Source organism: Coenobita brevimanus, chromosome 87 (assembly GCF_032717465.1).
Source record: "Coenobita brevimanus isolate Jiangsu-jjx chromosome 87, ASM3271746v2, whole genome shotgun sequence".
Classification (NCBI taxonomy): Eukaryota; Metazoa; Arthropoda; class Malacostraca; order Decapoda; family Coenobitidae; genus Coenobita; species Coenobita brevimanus.
This window is the reverse complement of record NC_137040.1, coordinates 2,255,168-2,276,129: the sequence shown is the minus strand read 5'-3', so window position 1 is coordinate 2,276,129 and position 20,962 is coordinate 2,255,168. Positions and strand designations below refer to the sequence as shown.

Here is a 20,962-nt window from a genome sequence, read left to right as displayed (position 1 = left end):
TAAATGATATGTTTCTCACCTATTTCCATGGTCAGAATAAGCGGGTAGGGCTGGATGATGAGGTCCGGGGGGTCCTCGTGGGTCCGGGGGTTTCTTGTATAGCTCAAAGGCGCTGCCCCTGTGGTCGTGGTTGGGCAGGTCTCCCCGTGCCCCTGGTCCCCCTGCCCCAGCCCCACCACCACTGCTGGGTATCAGGTCACGTGGGGGTGGCACATTCAAGTAGTACCCACTTCTCCCTGATGCTGATGTCGGTACCTGCTGTTTGAGTGAAAGCAAGGGGTTTTTCATATGACCCTTCAAGATATGAAGATTTTTTTCGTTTAACCCCTACATGGTGGATGTTTATTTTATCTATTTTGGCTTACACATACATGCATGGCCAAGGCCTTAAAATGTAAATATAACAAGAACATGGCTATTATTATGCCCTTAATTTAAGCTTAACCTGTGGATTGCGCGCCACGGCTCAGGCTGAGTAGTGTCGCATTGCGAGCCACAGCTCAGGCTGTGCTTGCCGTGCATCACAGTCAACTACTCGAACCCCATGCAAACTTACGCGTGGCACTACGCATACAGAGAGGGAGAGAGAGAGAGAGAGAGAGGGATTTTTTCTTTTCACCAGATGATGCCCTGAATGTTTATCTTCAAGCTTATAATAAACAAAAACAATTTTTTTTTTTTTTTTTTTTTTTTTTTTTTTTTTTTTTTTTCACTACTCCCCTACGTAAACTTAGACATGCCCTAGCAAAGACGGAGAGAGATATACTGTTTTTTTTTTTTTTTCACCAGATGATGCCCTGGATGTTTATCTTCAAGTTTACAATGATCAAAAACTATCTATCTATCTACCTATTGCCAGACGCCTCAATCCCGTTCGGGGTGGCCACAAACAAATCACCTCCACGTCGCCCTATCCCCTGCCATTTCACTGCCCTGCTCCCTACTCACACCCCCCTCTCTCATATACCTCTCCACCCCATCCCTCCATCTCATCCTCGGCCTCCCCCTCCCTCTCCCCCCCTCCACCTCACTCACATACACTCTCTTCGTCAGTCTTTCACCCTCCATCCTCTCCACATGGCCAAACCACCTCAGTGTATTCCTTCTAACGCTTCCTATTACATCCACATCCTCACCACATAAAAAACTATATATAAAAAAAAATCCTTCATTTTTTGCACTGCACAGGGTGGGATAATAAAAAAGATAACTGGTCAATCCACAGGTTAAGAGAGGCTCGATGTAATGAATGAATGCAATGATGGTACATGCAAGTAGTAACCACAATGGGTGCTTTTTATTTAATTCCATTAGTGTGATGACGTCCATTTTATTTATTCTGACTACCATCAGATGATTATCTTCATGTAAAGACAGAAACCCCATAGTAAGGGGGTTAGATGCTATCTCATCTTTTTTCATATTTCATTCAATCTAACAAGAAGTGATTTTACAAAGTACAGGAAAGAAGTTTTTAGGCCAATGGGGTTATTGGACATTATTTTTACCCTCTACACTACAATGGGGTTATTGGACATTATTTTTAACCTCTACACTACCACAGGTCTCTTAAACCGAATAAAAAGGTTTGGTGAAAGGAAAAATATGTAGTTTTTTTCACAGAAACACTGCAGTACCTCATCATTCTTGAACAAAGACATGCGGATATACAGTATTCTATATCAAGCTTCCAGGCCCGTAAAGTACACATTCTGCAAAACACTTTTCTTTGTGCAATACTAACCTTTCCATATGAAGAGCGACCAAACGTGTCATACTTCCGGTCCAAACTGCTACCCTGACCACTATCAAGCCCACTGTAGTCATCACTAAGTCCGCCATTGCTCGTCGGGTGGTAGTTGCCCTGCTCATACATCTTGCGTCCATCTGTGTACATGTCCCAGCCTCCCCCTCCGTCCATGCCTCCAGGGGCTTGAGGTTTATAATTCTTGGGCTTTGGAGGTGGGACTGGCTTGTAGTTGCTGCTTTTTGGTGGGGGGACCGGTTTATAGTCTGAGGATCTGTAGGTAGGCAGTGGAAGGTGAGAGTTTCTATTGACATGAGTGAAGCTAGCAGACTGGCTGTTACCAGTTTACTTAATTATTTATTTACAAATGTCATTCGTTCCATCATTCTTTCCTCTTCCTTCTGTCTATGGGTGACTCGACACTGAGTGACAAGCAAAATGGTTTCCTGTACATGAGGAAATCATTTACAATGTTAAGTGGTAACCATAAACCAAACTAAAGCCCCTGGTGGTGCAGTGGGTAATTTAGGTGCTCCAACTGGACTGAGCCTGTGTCAGTTCATATCCATGGGGTAGTTGGGGTTTATTGCTCACGTAATGCCATTCAGGGATGAGTGAGGCTGGTCACTCTCATCTTAAATGTCAGGACCAACTTGCCTAGCCTCAGGCTCCTGCACTCCTCATGAGACAACACAGGTTTTGATGATGATGATGATGATCATGATGATTATTTATTTCTTACTGAAGTTACAGTACTAAAGAGGTATAAATCGGGGGGGGGGGAGGGGACTGGGTATGCAGTGATAGATGAGAGAGTTTCAAATAACGTGTGATGCTAAAATATGAGGTACACTCGTCCCTCGATTTCCCGGACTAAGAGGGGGGGAGACCAATCCGGGAATCCCAAAAGTCTGGGAATCGCAAAAGTTCGGCCCCACATACTATTCCCCATACCATTACCATACTTTGTTCGAATTCTCCAATATTGTCCAGCAATAATTCCGATATTCTAGGGCATTCTGGAATGTAGGCTACCTATACCAACATAACTAAAATACACAGTACAGTACATAAAATAATAACACTGACACAAGAGCAATAATAATAACTGACACATTAGCGGTATTTTGCTAGCTACAACCCAAATAATGGTTGTTTAGATAGTTGTTGATGAGAATGTGGAGGGTATGATAGAAGATCAGAAAGCTGAGGAAAAAGAGGAAAATGAACAAGGAATGGAACACCACAAGGTGAGCCAACCATTGATCAGCTGACCATAATACAAACATGCAATCATCGAATAAGATCTTGATCTTGGACCGAATCGGCAATTTTAATTGGAAAATATTTTAATCTTTATTACCACACAGGTTTGCACACCTAATTATTTTAAATTCAATCAAAAATTTGTGCTTAATTTAATTATTAATAGATAATCAGGATTCAGAGCAAAAATTTCTTAGTTAACAGAAGTGTTTTGCCTCTAACCTAACAACTTGCCTTGACGGACTTCTGTTTTGTATAAATATTGATTTACAATGCAGATACATTTTCTTGGAGTCAAAATAACTATTTATGCAAAACAGAAGTCTGTCAAGGCGTGGTGACGATCTGAAGGGGAAATATCTGCTAACACTGGTGCATTTTAGCTCTGAAACCAAATTTTTAAATCAAGTTATATTAAGTACAATTTCTTAAATGGATTTCAGATAGTTAGGTGTGTATGAGCCACTATGGCGAAAAAAAATTAAAATAGTTTCCAGTGAAAAGTGCAGACTCGGCAGTTAGTCGCACCGAGTCGTGTGAGCTAAGTGAGTAGGAATGGATCCCACTGACTTTGTCCACAAGAAAATATATATATTTTTAATTACTTATGAAATTTACTGTGTCCAAGCCTTCCTTAATTTTTACTGTGTTATGCAATAAACTATTTATAGTGATATATGAGAAAGGTAAGACGCAAATGGGATATTGCCAGGAGTTAGGAACTGGTGGCGTGAAGCAGTTTGGTGGTCAAGATGCGTTTCATGTATGAAAATATCTTCTTGTGTGTGTTACAAATGGCCTTTATTGAGTCAAAACCTTGCAAAAATTATACTGTGTTGTGAAGCAGACTGCTTATTGTTTAATATGAGAGAATAATGGCCGGACTTTTGTGAGAATCCCAGACTTGTACGGGCATTTTGTCCAGCATCTGATAATATTGTCCAGTCTCTGCCTGTGTCTGAGAAATCCAAAATCCAGGAAATAGGGGTCCGCCAAATCGAGGGTCCAGTGTATAAGGAAGGCTCACTGCTATATAGTCTGAGGATCTGTGGGAATGATGCACCAAAAAGTCCCCATCACAGGCTGCCTTATTGTTTTTTCCCCATTTTCACAATAATTAACAACATACTGTACATGTTCATGATAGTTTATTGCCACTTACGAGATTGGTTTTACAGATTTCCCTGAATCAACAATACCTGTACTACCTGTTAGAAAATCACTGTGCTCTATATTTTTGGAACACACCTCTAAAATAATGAGAATTTATTGTAATGCTTAAAAGCAATTTTATCTACATAGGAGCTAGGGTATGTGTCTGAGGAGCAAGGCAGGGACTGGTTTATAATACATGTATAAGGATCTGCTGGAATGCAAAGAAAGTTATGAGAGTTCTTGCTCATATCAGTGAATCTACTGACAGTGGTACTGCATATTAATATACAGTACTGTTACTAGCTGACAAAATGCCAGTGTATAGTTTTTCAGTTTGGAGAGGGGAATATGCATACAGCACAGTTCTCTGTATGGGAGGGGGAGTGGGGGTTCTGATTCAAATTCTGAGGATCTCTGGGTACAGCATGCAATAACAGATAAACAAGGCTTTTACTGACAAGGAAGAAACCATGATACATGTGATGACGATACCCACGATGATGAAAATGGCAATGATGATGATGACAGTGATGATGAAGAATGATAAATGATAATGATAATGATGATGGTGATGATGACAATGATGATGATGATGACATGAACTTCAACTCACCTATAGGGGTCATCAGCACGGTAGTTGGGTGGCTGTGAGGCAGAACGAGAATACCGGTATGGCTGGTGGGGAGAGCGTGGGTGGAGACGGCTCTTGAGATCATCATGCGCGTTGGGGCCAAGCGGGGGTGTCACAACCTCATAAGGACTCTGGGGGTTGCAAGAGGCAATTTTTTTTTTTTTTTTTTTTTTTTTTTTTTCCCATATACAAGATCATGATAGCATACAGCATATAGGTATGATGGAGTATACAGTATAGGTAAGGCTTGATGATACGTAGCTGGGGGTCACAGTTTCCAGACATATCAACAGATGAAGGTGGTGGTATTTATAAAGAGTGTAGTGATATATAAAGGAGAAGCAGATATTTATATAGGTAATGGTGATATGGATAGGCAGATGTGGTGTATTATGTATATATATATATATATATATATATATATACTGTATATCATCATCATCATCATCATCTGGACCTTCTTGCCCACCCTAGAGAAGGGTGAGGAGCAGCAACATCCAGACAGCCCAAGTTTACCCAATCCAATGGACCATGCTTCCATTCACTCATAATTCAAGCCCCCGGAATCCTGGCTCTATCTGATATGCCAAAAACTTTCACCACATTCTGTAGCTTCACATAAAAATATTCGACAGAGTCAATCCGGATGATGTCACATTATAAAGTGGTGCCAAATCCCTGATCATGCACTTCTCACAAAATTCATCCAGCCAGCTCATTCTCTTGCCAGTTCCCTAGTCTCACCGACTGCCATACCTCTCTTCCTCACACACTCATCCATCATATCCCTCCACCTTCTCCTTGGCCTACCTCACCTCCTCAATCCTTCAAATTCACTCAGATATACTGTACATTTTTCACCACTCTGTTGTTATTCATCTCTCCACACGACCATACCATCTCAGTATACTCTCTTCGACTCTGGTGTCCACAGACTTCCTCACTCTGCATCTTTCATGAACCAAAATGCTGCAGGTTGAAGATCTACGTCACCAGCGTGTTTTAAGAGGACGTAGATCTATGTCGCTAGCGTGGTATGGGTTAACTAGGGGGAGACAAAAATGAGGTATCCATCCAGGAACCAAAACTTCACTCTTCCCCCATGTCTTGCCAGTGGCTAGATGTTGTCTACCGCAGAGGAACATCAGTTAACTGCACAGGACAGTCCTACAGGGGGAACTGTTTGCCTGCAGTTGATAGGTATGCTCAGCCAGACAGACCAGGGTTACTCAACATCAATAGTATTTAAAAACTGCACGTCATCACTGGGATCAAACCCATCAGCAGTGCCAATGCTGTCACTTTGAATGGGGTGCTTTAATCACTAGACAGCCAGGTGCCTAACCAATGAAGTAAGATCTACATTTGCTATACAGGCGGCCCTCCACATTCACGGGGAATAGGGGACACAGACCCCCGCGAATGTTTGGTGTGCCCTCCAGTAAATGCCTCTACAGCCGCAAATCACCCCCTGTGAGCAAGTGTGCACATACTGTACCTTATAAACCATATCTGGGACCTGAATGTAGCATAAAATATCACAAATAGCTGATGACTTGCCCACACGAGTGTGGGTGAGTCATCAGCTACATATTTACCAAAACTTCTTACAACCATACCCATGAAATTCAGTCTTGGTTCCACAGAGAGGGAATCGGCGAATCTGTGAGACCCACGAAAGTTGATTCCGCAAATATGGAGGGCCGCCTGTATATTATCTAAATAAATAAATGATGCATGATGAGCTTTGTGGATATAAAGTACCTTGATTAGCAGAGTTCAAATGAATACTGCAAATACATTAGGCTACACATACATGGATAAATGCATAGCTAATGCTCCTCAGTCAGTGACATGAATACAGAGTTGATATACTGCTAAGTTTCATCTTGAGAATATTTTGATGTGCAGTACTGTATTATACTGTAAGTTAATTGATGTACTGTATGTGATTAAACAAGGACAGTGATGTTCAACAATATGTAGAAGACATTAATGAGAAAAATAACAACGTTATCAAGGTATGCCTAACCAAGGCAACCAGTTATAGCTATATGTGGTATTGAGAGTAAATCATTATGAAGATCTCACCAAGAGCAGCAACACATATTCTGACACAATCAGCCATATTAAGATGTACGTACTGAACACTGATCTTCACTACTTACTCAAATGCAAAACTGTTCACAGCACTAATCAGGTTAGGAAGTTCTACTCACAGTAATCTGGTCAGTAATTCCACTCAAGTTTATGGTGCTGCAAAAGTTACAGTTCAAAAAAGGGACTTCAATACACTTATTCATGGGTTACAGGGTAATATGCTCATACAAGACAAATTCATGCATATGGCAAAGTTCAATATTTATACTACACCAACGTTTCATTTACGTTCATTCTGAAACTGATTCAAATTGTGAACACGCATGCAACTGTTTCATATCCACAGAAATAAAATACTTGTGCTCCAGCAGAAAAGGACACAAAAGATGGTGTATGTACAATGTCACTGATTGAAGGTTATAGTACTTTCAACTAGGACAGAGTAGACAATGTACAGACAAGCAGTGTAGAAATATGAAAAGGAATTCATGGGAAAGAGTTAAGAGCAAGGGCCATGTTCTCATCAGTTAAGGTAGCACCCAGCACCTTTTCTGAATGATGCACATTAATATCGTCTTGTACATTACTTATATGATTCATGCTGACTTTAATGCCACAAAAATAACCTACATGGGCAGACTAATTTGTATACAAAATAAATCTCTCACTAAGGAAGAGGTACTAACAAACTTCCTACGCCAACAAGAATATGACCCCAAGAGCTACAAGACAGTGAGGGTGTGTGCAAGGGCAGGCTACACATGCTAACCTTGTGCTGGGAGTCACCACCTCGGCCAGTGTTCATGTAGTTGTTGCCATCCAGTTCCAGGTCCTTCCCAGACCCAAAATCTTGGCCTGACCTGACTCTACCGGGCTTACTGGTACGGTCCACTTTGGGGGGCACATCTGGCGCTGCCTCAGGACTGTGGCCATTTAAGTATGGGGGTGGGGCCATGTTTCCTCCATGGCCAGTTGGAGAGTACCCTACTTGTGGAGGAGGCCCACGTGCAGGAGGGGGGGCATTAGGGGAGCGGCGGTGATGGGGAGAATGCATAGGCGGAGGGTGACTTTGTTGCTGGGGAGGAGGAGGCCGGCTGGAATAGCCAGGTGGGGGAACAGAGGCATATGGGGAACCAGGAATTGATGTCAAGCCTCCTCCTCCCCCTCCAACCCCAGTGCCCCCTGCTCCACTGGTGGCAGGAGGAGGGGGTCGAGAGGCATAGATGTCAGAGCCATAGGAGCCGCCACTGGCAAACCCGTACTTGCTGTCTCCCCCATGGGATTTCCTGCGATCATCATACGCCTCACTCGGGTGTGGGTGCTGGAACACACATGCATGCATACAGGACGGGAAGCAGCAAGACATGTGCATCATAACAAGGAGAGGAAGCTGGGTAAAAATGCATCTGATGAGAATGAGTCACTTGCACAAGTGAAGTCGGGGTGGCTCAGGGTGTAACTGGTGATTAACCCATTCATTAAGACAGGTCTTTTTTCATGTTCATTCTTACTACCTCCTTAAGATTTTCCTCAGTTTAGGATAGACTTTTTGAACTGGATGTATTACATAACTGTATAACCCTAGGACACTCCTTACAATACAAGAGATACTTCCTAGGTTGAATCAAATCAACTGGCAGCAGCAGGAGTAAAGTAAAATGAACAGCACCCAGATTAAAGTGGTTAACAAAGACTGAGGGATGAGGGGACAAAACTGAAATTTATGAACAAAGGAAAGCTTTTTCAAACACAAGCTCGCTATCATGTCAAGAAAAGCTAATTTCATGCTCAGCAACTGAAAACTAAATTCAAATAATGTTTCCTAAATCATAAAGCTTCAAAGTCTGATGAAGTTGTCAAGATATCACTGATAGTAATATATTCAGATGTTTCAAAAACCAATTTTTCATGTGCCAGTTTCATGACTTCATACTTGAATTAGAAACACCTACAAAAGACTTTGGAATTCAATCCTCTAACTACAGTACCTGACCATAATTTGGTAAATCATTTCAGCTAAGGAAAACTCCTAGCAGCCAAAGGGGTACATATAAAATACCTATGAATACTGTTAATAAAGTAAAGTAACATTACATCTTTTAAATAATAAAAACACAACATAAAAATCATATGGCTAGGAAGAATGCAACATGTAGGTCTCCTGCAATGTGAATCGTGGACTGAACTTTACAGCTGGCCCTTAATCAACATTCTGTTATATATATATTTATTTCTTCGGTACAGGAAAATAACAAAATAGCCAACTGGTATTTCAAGAGAGAACTACACAGGTTAAGTTAAAAGCAGTCTGGTGATGTTTAACACAGCTGTTCTCTGCTGGGAAGCTATCAGAAGGAACCAATGGTACATACAATGTATCAAGAAGACTGAGTGATAAACTGATGCTTTTGTTATGTAATTAATATGTTTATTTAAAATGCTATAAACTCAAGTGATGCAGAAAGCATTATACATCATGTCTGTACTTTAAACTGAGTCTCATACAGCATACGCTGAAACTGAAAAACATAGAAATTTGTCCACTCATTGTTCATGCAAAAAAAAAAAAAAAAGCAGAGAGAAACCTAAAATACAAAAGAAGAATACTCTCAAAAGCAGAACAACTATTAATGCACAGCTCAGGCTACAATTTAATGAACACTAAAGACCTGACTTTCACTGAGAGTGCAACGATGCTCTGATTACTATATCACTGCTACTCATTCAATAAAGCAATGTTCTCATTATCGATAAAAAACTTACCTTTGCAATCCACTGGGCTTACAGTTAATGCATGGAGCTGTGGATGGCATACTTTTCCTATTATTTTTGCTATGGCTAGAAAATCTTATTCAACTCAGGAAAGATACTTTGTAATGAAGCAATTAATGGATACTGTGTCCAAAGCCTCACATTTGAAAAATACTGTATCTCCAATAGTGAATATGAATGTCTGGAGACAGCAAGAATATAACATGTGCATCATCATACTGAAGGGATCTGTTTCTGTTTGTGGTAAGTGGGGATGCTCGCCATCCACTCACTTGATGTAGTACTACTCAGATGCCTGCCGTTTCCCCTTCCTTCCTTTTTTCTTCCCTTCCTCTTCTGTTTTTCTTTCCTTCATTCTCTCCTCATCCCTCTGTCTACGGGTGACTCTACACTGAGTGACAAGCCAAATGGTTTCCTGTTCACCAGGAAACCATTTACTACATTGGGTGGTTGGTGACCATATAATTAAATTATGGTGCCTGGTGATTTAGTGGGTAATTAAGGCACTCCAATCGGACTGAGCCGGTGCAGGCTTATATCCAAAGGATAGATGGGGTTTACTGCTCACATACTGCCACTCAGGGATGAGTGAGGCTGGTCACTCTCATCTTAAATGTCAGAACCAATTTGCCTAGCCCCGGGCTCCTACACTCCTCATGCAGCAACACTGGATTAGATGATGAAGGTATGAATGAATGAACATTAGTAGTCACCTGGACACCTCAGTTCATACTTACAAGGACATGGACCTTTGTGGACATGCTGTCACAACAGTATTTCATTTTCACATGGTTATTAAATTCAAACTTCATTTCCCAAAGCTTCTGTATACTCACAGTCTAGGTGGGTATGGCAATGTTGTGGCCAATCTAACCATAAACTTGCTCTAAGAGTCTTCCAATAAACAGTATATACAGCACACTACAAATGAAGCCAACTCAATTATGCGTGCTATTAATTCTCACTAGACAGGAAAGGTAGTGTCAATGTGACAATATTTTCACTAAATTTCCTGCACTTAAGTAACACATTCAAACCTAACTGGTTTGCAAAGCTAGGTAATGTGTAACATTTCTGTTATTTGGGTGGCTATGGCATAAGACCCTAAAATCTCAATATCTATAGTAACACAAAGACTAATTATAGGATGAGGTAAAAAAAAAAAAAAAAACTCACGATTCTGGTGGGACTTGCAGTGTAGGGCGGGGGTCCACCTCCATAAGCGCAGGGGTCAGTATCCTCAGGAGCGGTGAGACTGGGGTCTGATGAGCTCTTAACCATGCGCCCTGCCCGGGATTCTGGGTGTCCCGGGTGGTGGTGGTGGGGAAGGGGATGGCCGGAAGAGGGAGGTGGTCGGTGGGGGGACTTGGAGGGGGTTCGGGATTCAGGACCGGTTTCAAGATCAGACTCGGGGGAGGAGGCATAGGACAAGCGGGAGGTCATTGGAAAAAGGAAGTCATCGGAGAGAGCCTCAGTCGGCTGGTTGGGTGGAATGGAGTGAAGTTAAAGGGATGATGAGGAAAGGAGGAAAAGAGAAGAGAATAGAAAATAAGATAGGAGAGACAAAAAGGAAAAAACAGGGAGGGGGAGTAGGGCAAAGAGAGGATGAGGGGGAGAGAAGAGGAAGGTAAAGAAGAAAGAAATAGAGTGTAGGCAGGCAATAATAAAGGGAGATTTGAAGAGAAATGTTGGTGAAACAAAGAGAAAATTGTGTGAAGTTGCATAGGAAAAGAAGTGTCAAAGCAATTGAAAGACAGCAGTTAGGAAAAATGTGAAGATGGATGCAAAATTGGACATAAAAAATATTGATAACAAACAAACAGAAGAGAAAGTGATGATAAATGATAAATACAGGGATAATGATGAAAGAATTATTTTTATGTATAACAGTTTGGTTACATGAATTTATACACAAAATGACAAAAATGACAAGAGATGAGAAAACATTAGGAAAAAAAGGTGAGAGAGAGAGAGAGAGAGATAACAATGGAGGTAATGTGAGATGGATTTTGAGAAAAAAAGCAAAAGGAATAAAACAATACAAAAATAAAAATCATGGATAAATACAGACACAGAACAGAAGGGAAAAGAAACCAAGGCAGAAAAGAGAGCAAAGATAGATGATGGAGAAAATAAAGAAAGGTTTCAGACAAAATGAAATGACAAGAATGTGTGAGGGGAATTGCAAGAACAAAAGAAGGTGATATGACATAAAAAGAAGAGGATAGAATGAGAATAAGATCAGAGGAGGGGAAAAGGAGGAATGAGAGAACAGAATGAGAATAAATTAAAGAATTGAGGGAAGAGAGTACAGAGAGGGAGAGGACAGAATAAGGGTATGATAATAAATGATGAAAGGAGAAGGAGATAAATATAGGACAAAAATTAAGAAGAAATGAGAAAATGAAGAAGAAAAGGGTAACAAGACATAAAGATTGAGGAAAGGAGAGAGAGAGAGAGAGAGAGAGAGAGAATATGACAAAATGGAAGAAGAAGAAAGGAAGATGAGGAGAGACGGGCAGCAAGACACAGAAATGAAAAGAGAGAGCGGGAAAGCAGACAGAAACAGGACATAAAAAACAAAGGGGAACGGGATGATGACAGAAGAGCAACATGATAAAAAGAAATATGATTGGAGGAAAAGAATGAAACAGATAAACAGACAGTGAGGCAGAGGAGGAAGTTCGGTGAGACAGGACGATGCAACACGGAGCCACATTCCAGGAACACGGTACATGGAAAAGAAAAAAGAGAACACAGAACAAGTTAACGCACAATCTTTACACATCATCATAATAACATACACATGGGACAAATCTCCCAGAGTAGAGTATTACCAGCTTATAATGCTAAATGATAAACCAAGATACTGCCCTCTCTCAGTCAATGAACTTCATCTCAATTATCTGTCATACTGTGACCATCAGGGAGGTACAACAGGTGAGACCCATGCACTATCAAGGACAAAAATATTTATGAAAATATTCATGCACTGTTACATACAATATAAAGCAAAAGAAAATACAAGCTAATGGTAACTTTCAACACCATCCATCCATCCATCATCCAATCCTACGTTGCTCCATGAGGAGCGTAGGAGCCTGGGGCTAGGCAAGTTGGTCCTGACATTTAAGATGAGAGAGACCAGCCTCGCTCATCCCTGTGTGGCATTATGTGAGCAATAAACCCCTTTCAATACATGAACATAAATTAACAACTAAGCAGCAAGTTCAATATAAGATACCAGAATGCAGTACAATTATGCCAAATATACTAAACTACTAAAGAAAATTCAGGCATGATATTGTATGCAAATGTTTAACTCCTTCAACCTGGATGCCTTTTACATTTTATTTCTGTTGCTCTCACGCAGATTTATTCAGCTCAAGAGAGCACCCTAGTACTGAGGGGGTTACTGAAGGCAGTATGTTACTGCTTCAGTTTTAACGGTCTCTCACCATCATATCGTCATGAGCTTTTCCCTAATGATGAGGTAAAGTTTCTTCTAAGCTGAATAAAACTGTCTGAAGATAGCAGAAAAAAATAAAAAAGGACATCATCACCCTGAAGGAGTTATATCATGCTCTAATGGTCATAGGTTCATAGTGTGCATTATATGTAAGTTCGTTCCTCATCAATGGTAAACAGCTTCTTAGTTGGAAACACTGGGTAGAAAGAGAGCGATGAGGACATGCCCATTCTAGGGGGAGGTGGGGGAGGGGGTGGTGGGATAGAGGAACGCAGGGGCACAGGTGGTGGGGGTGGACAGGGGACATAGAGGGAGGAGGAAGACTGTTGCTTTGATAGGCCATATCGCCCATCCTCAGGCAGTACAGTTATGTGGCCATTCAGTTTCTTCTCACTGGATAGGTCCTCAACAACTATCTCAAAATCAGGGTCAGGTTTGGCTTCAGAACTTTTATGGTCAGGGAAGTCAGAATTGAGCTCTTCTTCTGACCCACTGGGGGATGGGATTAGGGGAAGAAGGTACAGATCTGTCAGGAACTCTATGGGCTGAGTTCATGCAGTCAAAAAGCATTATGAAGTAAAGGTGTAAACAACATGATAACAAAATTTCCACCAGGACAAAACACACGTTAAAATATATTATTACATTCATTAGACAGCACAAACAACAGGCAAATTTGAACAAAAGAAGTGCAAGAAATGAAAAATTATTATGTCAATAACAATAAGAGGGTCATATACATATGAAGATCAAATGCAACATAATAATAAGGAGAATAACCAAAGAAAAGGCATCATGCAGTTTTAAGTGATATGGGTTGGGTAAGGAACCAGGAGTTGAGGATGGAATGAAAAGACATACGCAGACAATTAGAATCATTTAAACTAATTAATAGAAATTTGTAAACATGAAAATTCTTAAAAGCTGAATGGGTAAACCTCTTGAATGAAGTATCTGTGTCTGAAAGACTGTGAAAGATAAAAAGAATGTTCATGTTTCATGATTCCATTAAATTAAAAGATAATGAATGCATGCAATCCTTTATATAAGGCAATCCCAGTTATTGTGCCATCCATTTTATATTAGTGATTTTGCTGGTGATTCATTAGGAAGCTAAACCACAAACAAAATTTTGACTAAATATTAATAACCCCTTCACTACAAGACATTTCCTTTCATCTGAATAATGTGGTCTGACAACAAAAATAATAAAATAGAAGGTATAACACAGTACTGAAAAGGTAACTGAAGATTGTTTATAACCCATTCACAATCATGGGTCTCTCCCAAGGTGAACAAATAAACAGTATGAAGGACCTGGATAGGAAATAATGGTACTGATGAGGTTAGTGGAGACTCCTTCTAATCCCTTTACTACCAGAGGTCTCTCCTATGCTGAATACATCATGTGATCGTACAAAACGATAACATAAGACATCAAGGCACTGAAAAGGGTTTAAGCCAAAGAAATTTGTAAATTGCTGAATCAAACTGTATGTAACAAGGGTAGGGGTGATGCATACATGCCAACACCAACACTTACTAAAGCAACTACTGGGTGCAGTGTGGAAGCACGTCATTAGCAAACCTAAAATAAGGTACACAGCTAACCTCAATATCACGAAAATCGACAGGGCAACATTCTTATTTCATGTTGAGTTAGGACTTCATAAATATTGACAATGCATTCAAATATAAATGACCGGACATGTTACTGTGAACAAATCATTCTGAAGTTATTAAGGTACCATAACAACTACTAATACGTATTGTTACAATAAATACAAATGATGAGGACTTTTGCAAAACAAAGAATGTGTAAATAAATGGAAACAACTGGAAATAACCATCACTCAGAGCAATTATTTCAGATTCAGAAATACACAAATATTACTCCCTCAAACTTTTGGTTAAAACACAAACAATTCATCTAGCTTCTAATGTCTCTGATGAACTGTATTATTTCATCTATTATTATATTAAAATAATACTTGTTAAAGAAAGAAAACATTCTTACTTCTGTTGCAATAAAAGAAAATATTTTCACTTCTAATATTGTAATCAATAATATTCAAGTAAAATGCTGCTCTTTGAGCTGGAAAATGCATACTGCTCTCAAATTCAAAGGCTGCATATCCAGAACACACTATTTAAATAATGTACTTACAATAATTTGAATTTCTATCAAAATGATCCAAACTGCACCATAAAAAGTTTTCAATAAAGCTACAAACAGAAACCATTCCCAACCACAAACAACAATTCTGATTAAGTTACCATTTCTTCCATAAGACCGAATTTCATCAATCATCATCATCATCATCATCAAGACCTCCTTTCCCACGATATGGCAGGGTGAAGAGTAGCAATGCCCAGACAGCCCAAATCTGCCCAATCCAATGGGCCACGCTTCCATTTGCTCACCATTCAAGCCCCCAGAAGCCTGGCTCTATCTGATACATCAAAAACATTCACCATGTTCTGTAGCTTCACATAAACGTATCCGACAGAGTCAATCCGGGAGCTGTCACGTTAAAAAGGGGTGCCATATCCCTGATCATGCACTTCTCTTCACAATATTCATCCAGCCAGCTCTATCTCTTGTCAATTCCCTAGCCTCATCGACTTCCAAACCTCTCCTCCTCACACACTCATCCACCATAATCCTTCCACCTTCTCCTCGGCCTACTTCGCCTCCTCCCTCCTTCGGATTTGCTCAGACATACCTTTTTCACCACTCTATTGTTATCCATTCTCTCCACAAGACCATACCATCTCAGTAAACTCTCTTCGATTCTGGTGTCCACAGACTTCCTCACTCTACATCTTTCATGTATCACATTATTTCATATCCTATCCACTCTCTGTACTCCACATACATTCCTCAGCAGTTCCATATCCACTGCTCTCACTCCTGACTTTTCATTTTCATGCCACACCACAGTCTCACATCCATATATTAAAGCTGCCACTAACACTCCTTCATGTAAGCTTTGTGCAGCTGCAACATTCAAGCCTCAGTTTCTTATCATGGCCTTCACTGCACAAGCTACTTTCCTTCCTTGTGTCACTCTACCTTCCACTTCTTTTGCACATTTTCCTCTCTATCACTGTACCCAGGTACAGTAATCCCTCTAATATCCGAACATGCCCACTAACCGGACATAATCGTCCTGGGATCCAATATTCCCAAAATGGGCCAAAAACCACAAAAAATTCGAAAAAAAATCTGACTTTTTTCCCACCCGTAATTTGAAATTGCCGCCTGGCGCCGAACAGCTGTTACACCATGGTCCCTTCACCCCTTCCTTCCTCCCCCCTCCCCTGTCAGGGTTGCCATTTGGTATTTTTCATTACCAAGTGTGGGCCAACTTGGTAATGAAAAATTCGTTTGGTAATGAATCAGAATAATGCACTACCAAATGGATTTTTCACATGTATGAGGATACACAGGATGGAGATGGTGGATTGTTTGCTATGTCTGATTAATCTGCTACCCTACATAGCATGAAAATAATCAACATGGTGTTAATTATAAGGAGAGTGATTACATGTATTTCCACTTGTATATATAATTAGTGAAGAATAAATGCTAGCTTTACGAATTTGGTAATGAAAAGTTAAATTTGGTAATGAAAGTTGAGGACATTGGTAATGTGGCCGTTGCGATCTGGCAACTCTGTTACTCCGCCATCATCAACAGTCACAGTCTAACTCCGATTGAGAGCAGATGCTCATAGCAGTGCAAGCCACAGGTGCTTGTTTTTTGTGAATAAACAGTGAATAAACTGCAATACCTCACCACTAGAACACACAGGAATTTACAGTGTTGTGCAGTGTTAAGAAATTAGAACTTAGAGTGCAGAGGATTAACTGTAGACTGCAAACTGGCGGTTCAAACCAGTTCAGGACCCAGGGACTTGTAAGTACCCAGAATGTTTAATATTGTATAAACTCACCTCGAAAACCTTATTTTATGGTTCTTTTGCATTTATTTCAGTCTTTTATGTCCCTTATTGGTGTGATTTGGGTCTTAAATAGGTGCAATGCATGTCCAGAGGGAGTTGTATAGGTGTTTCTCTGAGTCAGGGTCCATAAGTACAAGTCCATAAGCTGGGGCCCAATATCCGGACAGGACCACTATCCGGACCTGCCTATGGCTCTATTACGTCGGACATTGGAGGGATTACTGTATTTGAAATCTCTCACCAATTCCAGTCTCTCTCCATTCACTGTAACATCGCACTGGTAGTCACCTTCTCACTCAATAACCATCACTTTACTCTTTTCTACATTTACTCTCAAGGCATGATGCTCACAGACATCTACAAAACTCTGCACTAAACTACCAAGTTCTTGTCCAATATTTGCAAGTACAGTGGAACTGCATCACCAGCATACAACAAATCTGAGACATTCCATCCATCACCATTCATTACCAGTGTCATCCCCCTCTCCATTACTTGTGTTTTTACGTTTCATCACCTCATCCATATATATATTGAACAACCATGGTGACATCACACAAGCTTGTCGCATGCCCACACCAATCGTGAACCATTCACTTAGATGCCCATTAACCCTTACACATGCTTCACCATCATCATAAAAACTCTTGACGGCACCTAACAGCTCACCATCTACACCATAAATGTGCAAAACCTTCCACAATCCTTTTTTGTCTACTTTGTCATATGCTTTTTCCAGATCCATGAATGCCATAAACATCTTACAATCCTTCTCACAAGCCTTCTCCACTATCTGTCTTACTGCCAATACTTGATCCACACATCCTCTGCCACTCCTAAAGCCATCCTATTCATCACTCATATAATATATTGATATATTTGTACTGTATTAAAAAAATTATCAAATCTCTAACAACATTTACCTCAAAAACTTTAAACATTTCATTTTCATGTCACTGTTGCATCATCATCACATAATTATAAGCAGAGTTACAATTATGTAATTTTCTTTTTTATTCTTTCCAGTGCTATGAATAGGTTAGCTTAAGCGGCAAGTTCCCACATACTGGAACTTCTGACAATAGTATTCTTATCACATCCATATTTTTTCCAAATTCTTTGCAAAAGCATCCACCTATAAATATCATCTTGCATCAGACTTTATCTCAAAATATGAACAGTTTTTGAAGAATTACTTGAGATTTCAATTTCCATACTGTACTGAATTTGGTACTCTTTGGTATTTTTTTTTTTTTTCTTGGAAAGAACAGTAAGTGGGCTCTTGGCCTTTGGTTCCTTCTCCCTTGCATAAAAAAAAAAAAAAAATCTTCAGTTGACAACTTCATCCATTTATAGCTATTCAGTGCACTCAGGCATCATCTTAAACCACAATGAAATCAGCTTACATATTATTCTTGCCTCAGTTCTGGAGTGAACACATGCATTGCATTGTTATTAAGCTACTGTAGCAATATCTGGGATACCATCCTCAAATTTCTCTGTCCTCTAGATCAGTTGCCCTTCAAGAACCGTAAAACACACCTTATGTGTTTATAAATGAGCTGTCTCCTTATAAAATGCACATGTAACCTGGTTAGTTCAATATATACATACATACAAACATACTGTACTGATAAACCTTAACCAACACCCAGTTCTGCCAACACTGGTTACACCTTGCTAATTCCCATGATGATCTCTTTCCTATGGGAACATCCTTTGTATCTTATTTGTGCTTTTTCCAGGCAATTTTACTTACTCTAACCAATTACAATGGTTAGATAATACTGTAGTATTCATTAACTCTTTCATTACTACAGGTTTGCCATAAGGTAAATAATATCACCTGGTAGTAGCATGAATAAAATACAGTAATCCTTCAACTATCCAAAGTAATAAAGCCAAAAGCATGTCTGGACAGTGGATCTGTCTGGATAATGGACTTCTCCTCTGGCCCCCCTTCGTACATACCCTAACTTAGAAAGTCAGTGTGAAAGGCCACTACAGTACATCGTACAAAACTTATTCCTGGTGTTTTACACCACTGTATCCGGTCAAGCAGACCTATAAACCACAGCCATGCAATTACCATGGGCAAACAGACCTATCAACCACAGACAAGCAATCACCACTGCAGGGCCATACCCTGAAAAAAAAAAAAAAAAAAAAAAAAAAAAAAAAAAAAGGCCCTGCTGGCCAAAAAGGTTCGTTCGGCCATAATTTCTACTCGGACGCAGGCATTTTGTCCGGATAAAATTGAAAAATATATGAATAATGGTTCTGAGTGGCCTGATCACAGTGTTTGGATAATGGACATCTAGATAACTGAGGGATTACTGAATAAGTAACTGTACAACCTTAGGCCTCATCCAATCAAGCTTTTAGTCTTCCTCAGAACTCATACAATCAACCTTTTAATTCATCTACCTATCTCTAACCAGACACCTAAATCTCAAAAAGGGGTGGCCACAAGCAAAATGTCTCCTTGTCACTTTGCCCTCTGCCATCAGGGTGCCTTCCCTTCAATTCACATCACTCAAGCCTCATCCAAAATTTGACCCTACCTTAGTTTCTGACATCCAGATGGGTCCAGCCTGCTGCTTATCAATAGCTTCACGCACTTTTCGGAACCACGCATCAGGGTGTGCCAGGTTGATGGTGGAGGTGAACACATGCGACCATAACTTCTCTAACTTCACGCTTTGGTCAAAACACTTCTTGCTGCTCATACGGCCTCTGGCATGACACAAAATAATAACATTTTTAGTGTAATGATGGAGCTGTGTCACATGGTACAACACGTAACAGCAAATACCATAATATGCCCACTGAAGAGTAAGGGGCCTTAGGTTAGCAATACATTTTCTGGGCAGAAAACCAACCTATCTCCCCTTGGTGGCATTACATGATGAAAAAAACCTCTTGTCACCTCTTGGGATTAAACCTATGGAAGACCATCACTGTGGCTAGATGTTCTAACCACTAGACCATCACGTTTATACGACATATCTAATACTGTACATTAAATCTTTGTTTTACTGTATGCCAGTGATGTGCTGCAAAATATCACAATTCTTTTTCCATATACTGGGTAACTGGTATTGTACACTGGAGGAGAAGTGGCAAATCAACTTTGCAAGTAGCAACGGAACTTTAACAAGCAATGTTTCATTGAATTACTGTGTTGTTAAATCTGAAAAAATAAAAATGCACAAAAAAGGAGGGGATGACATAACAAGGGCTGGATTTTCTGCACTCTGTTTTAATATCTCAACTTCTATGAGTTTCATCTGGCAATCAAACTGTAGCACATAAAAAGGACACCAAGCTACCGCATCTCCATACTGGGGTAGACCACAAGTTCTCTACAAGTTGGAAGCATAACCCAAACTAGCTAAGTACTTCCCAACAGTTGCTGAAAAATGTTATGAAAAATATTCCGGACACATAATGACTTGCAACACAGAGTAAATCTCAGTTCAGATTTTGTTTGAGGGATGATTCTCAAAAGCTATAATAAAATTCCTACTGCAAATGTGATCATACAAGTGTGGGGAAAAAAGGAAGAATTTTTACTTCTACTGGTATTAACTTCCCAAAGCTGTACAAATAATCCAGTGTTAGCCAACATAATACACTTGTGTGACAACAGCAGCAATAAGCAAAGGATACTCTTTCGAATTATTATACAGGACCATGTTCACATTTTTAGCAAGATGACAACTTTTTATTTTATTCTCCTTACCACCAAATTATTTTATTTCACTAGGAAAGACTCACTGTAGTCAAGAATCTGATAGCATAAAAATATCTGCAATGAAAACACTTCTCAACTAAGTAAATCCACACTAAAT

The 20,962-nt window shown here is 40.0% G+C and overlaps 1 protein-coding gene across 1 annotated transcript in view; it reads right to left on the bottom strand.

The window, feature by feature from the left end:
• Positions 1–20,962, bottom strand: part of pyd (zonula occludens-like protein polychaetoid) — a 397,456-nt gene that overhangs the window by 15,838 nt on the left and 360,656 nt on the right. Inside the window, exons 15-20 of the mRNA XM_080281008.1 lie at positions 19,673–19,844; positions 10,848–11,150; positions 7,669–8,220; positions 4,782–4,930; positions 1,745–2,021; positions 20–258 (exon numbers count right to left, since the gene is read on the bottom strand). Coding sequence (XP_080137134.1) covers positions 20–258; positions 1,745–2,021; positions 4,782–4,930; positions 7,669–8,220; positions 10,848–11,150; positions 19,673–19,844 — 1,692 coding nt within the window. The remainder of the gene's footprint in view (positions 1–19; positions 259–1,744; positions 2,022–4,781; positions 4,931–7,668; positions 8,221–10,847; positions 11,151–19,672; positions 19,845–20,962) is intronic.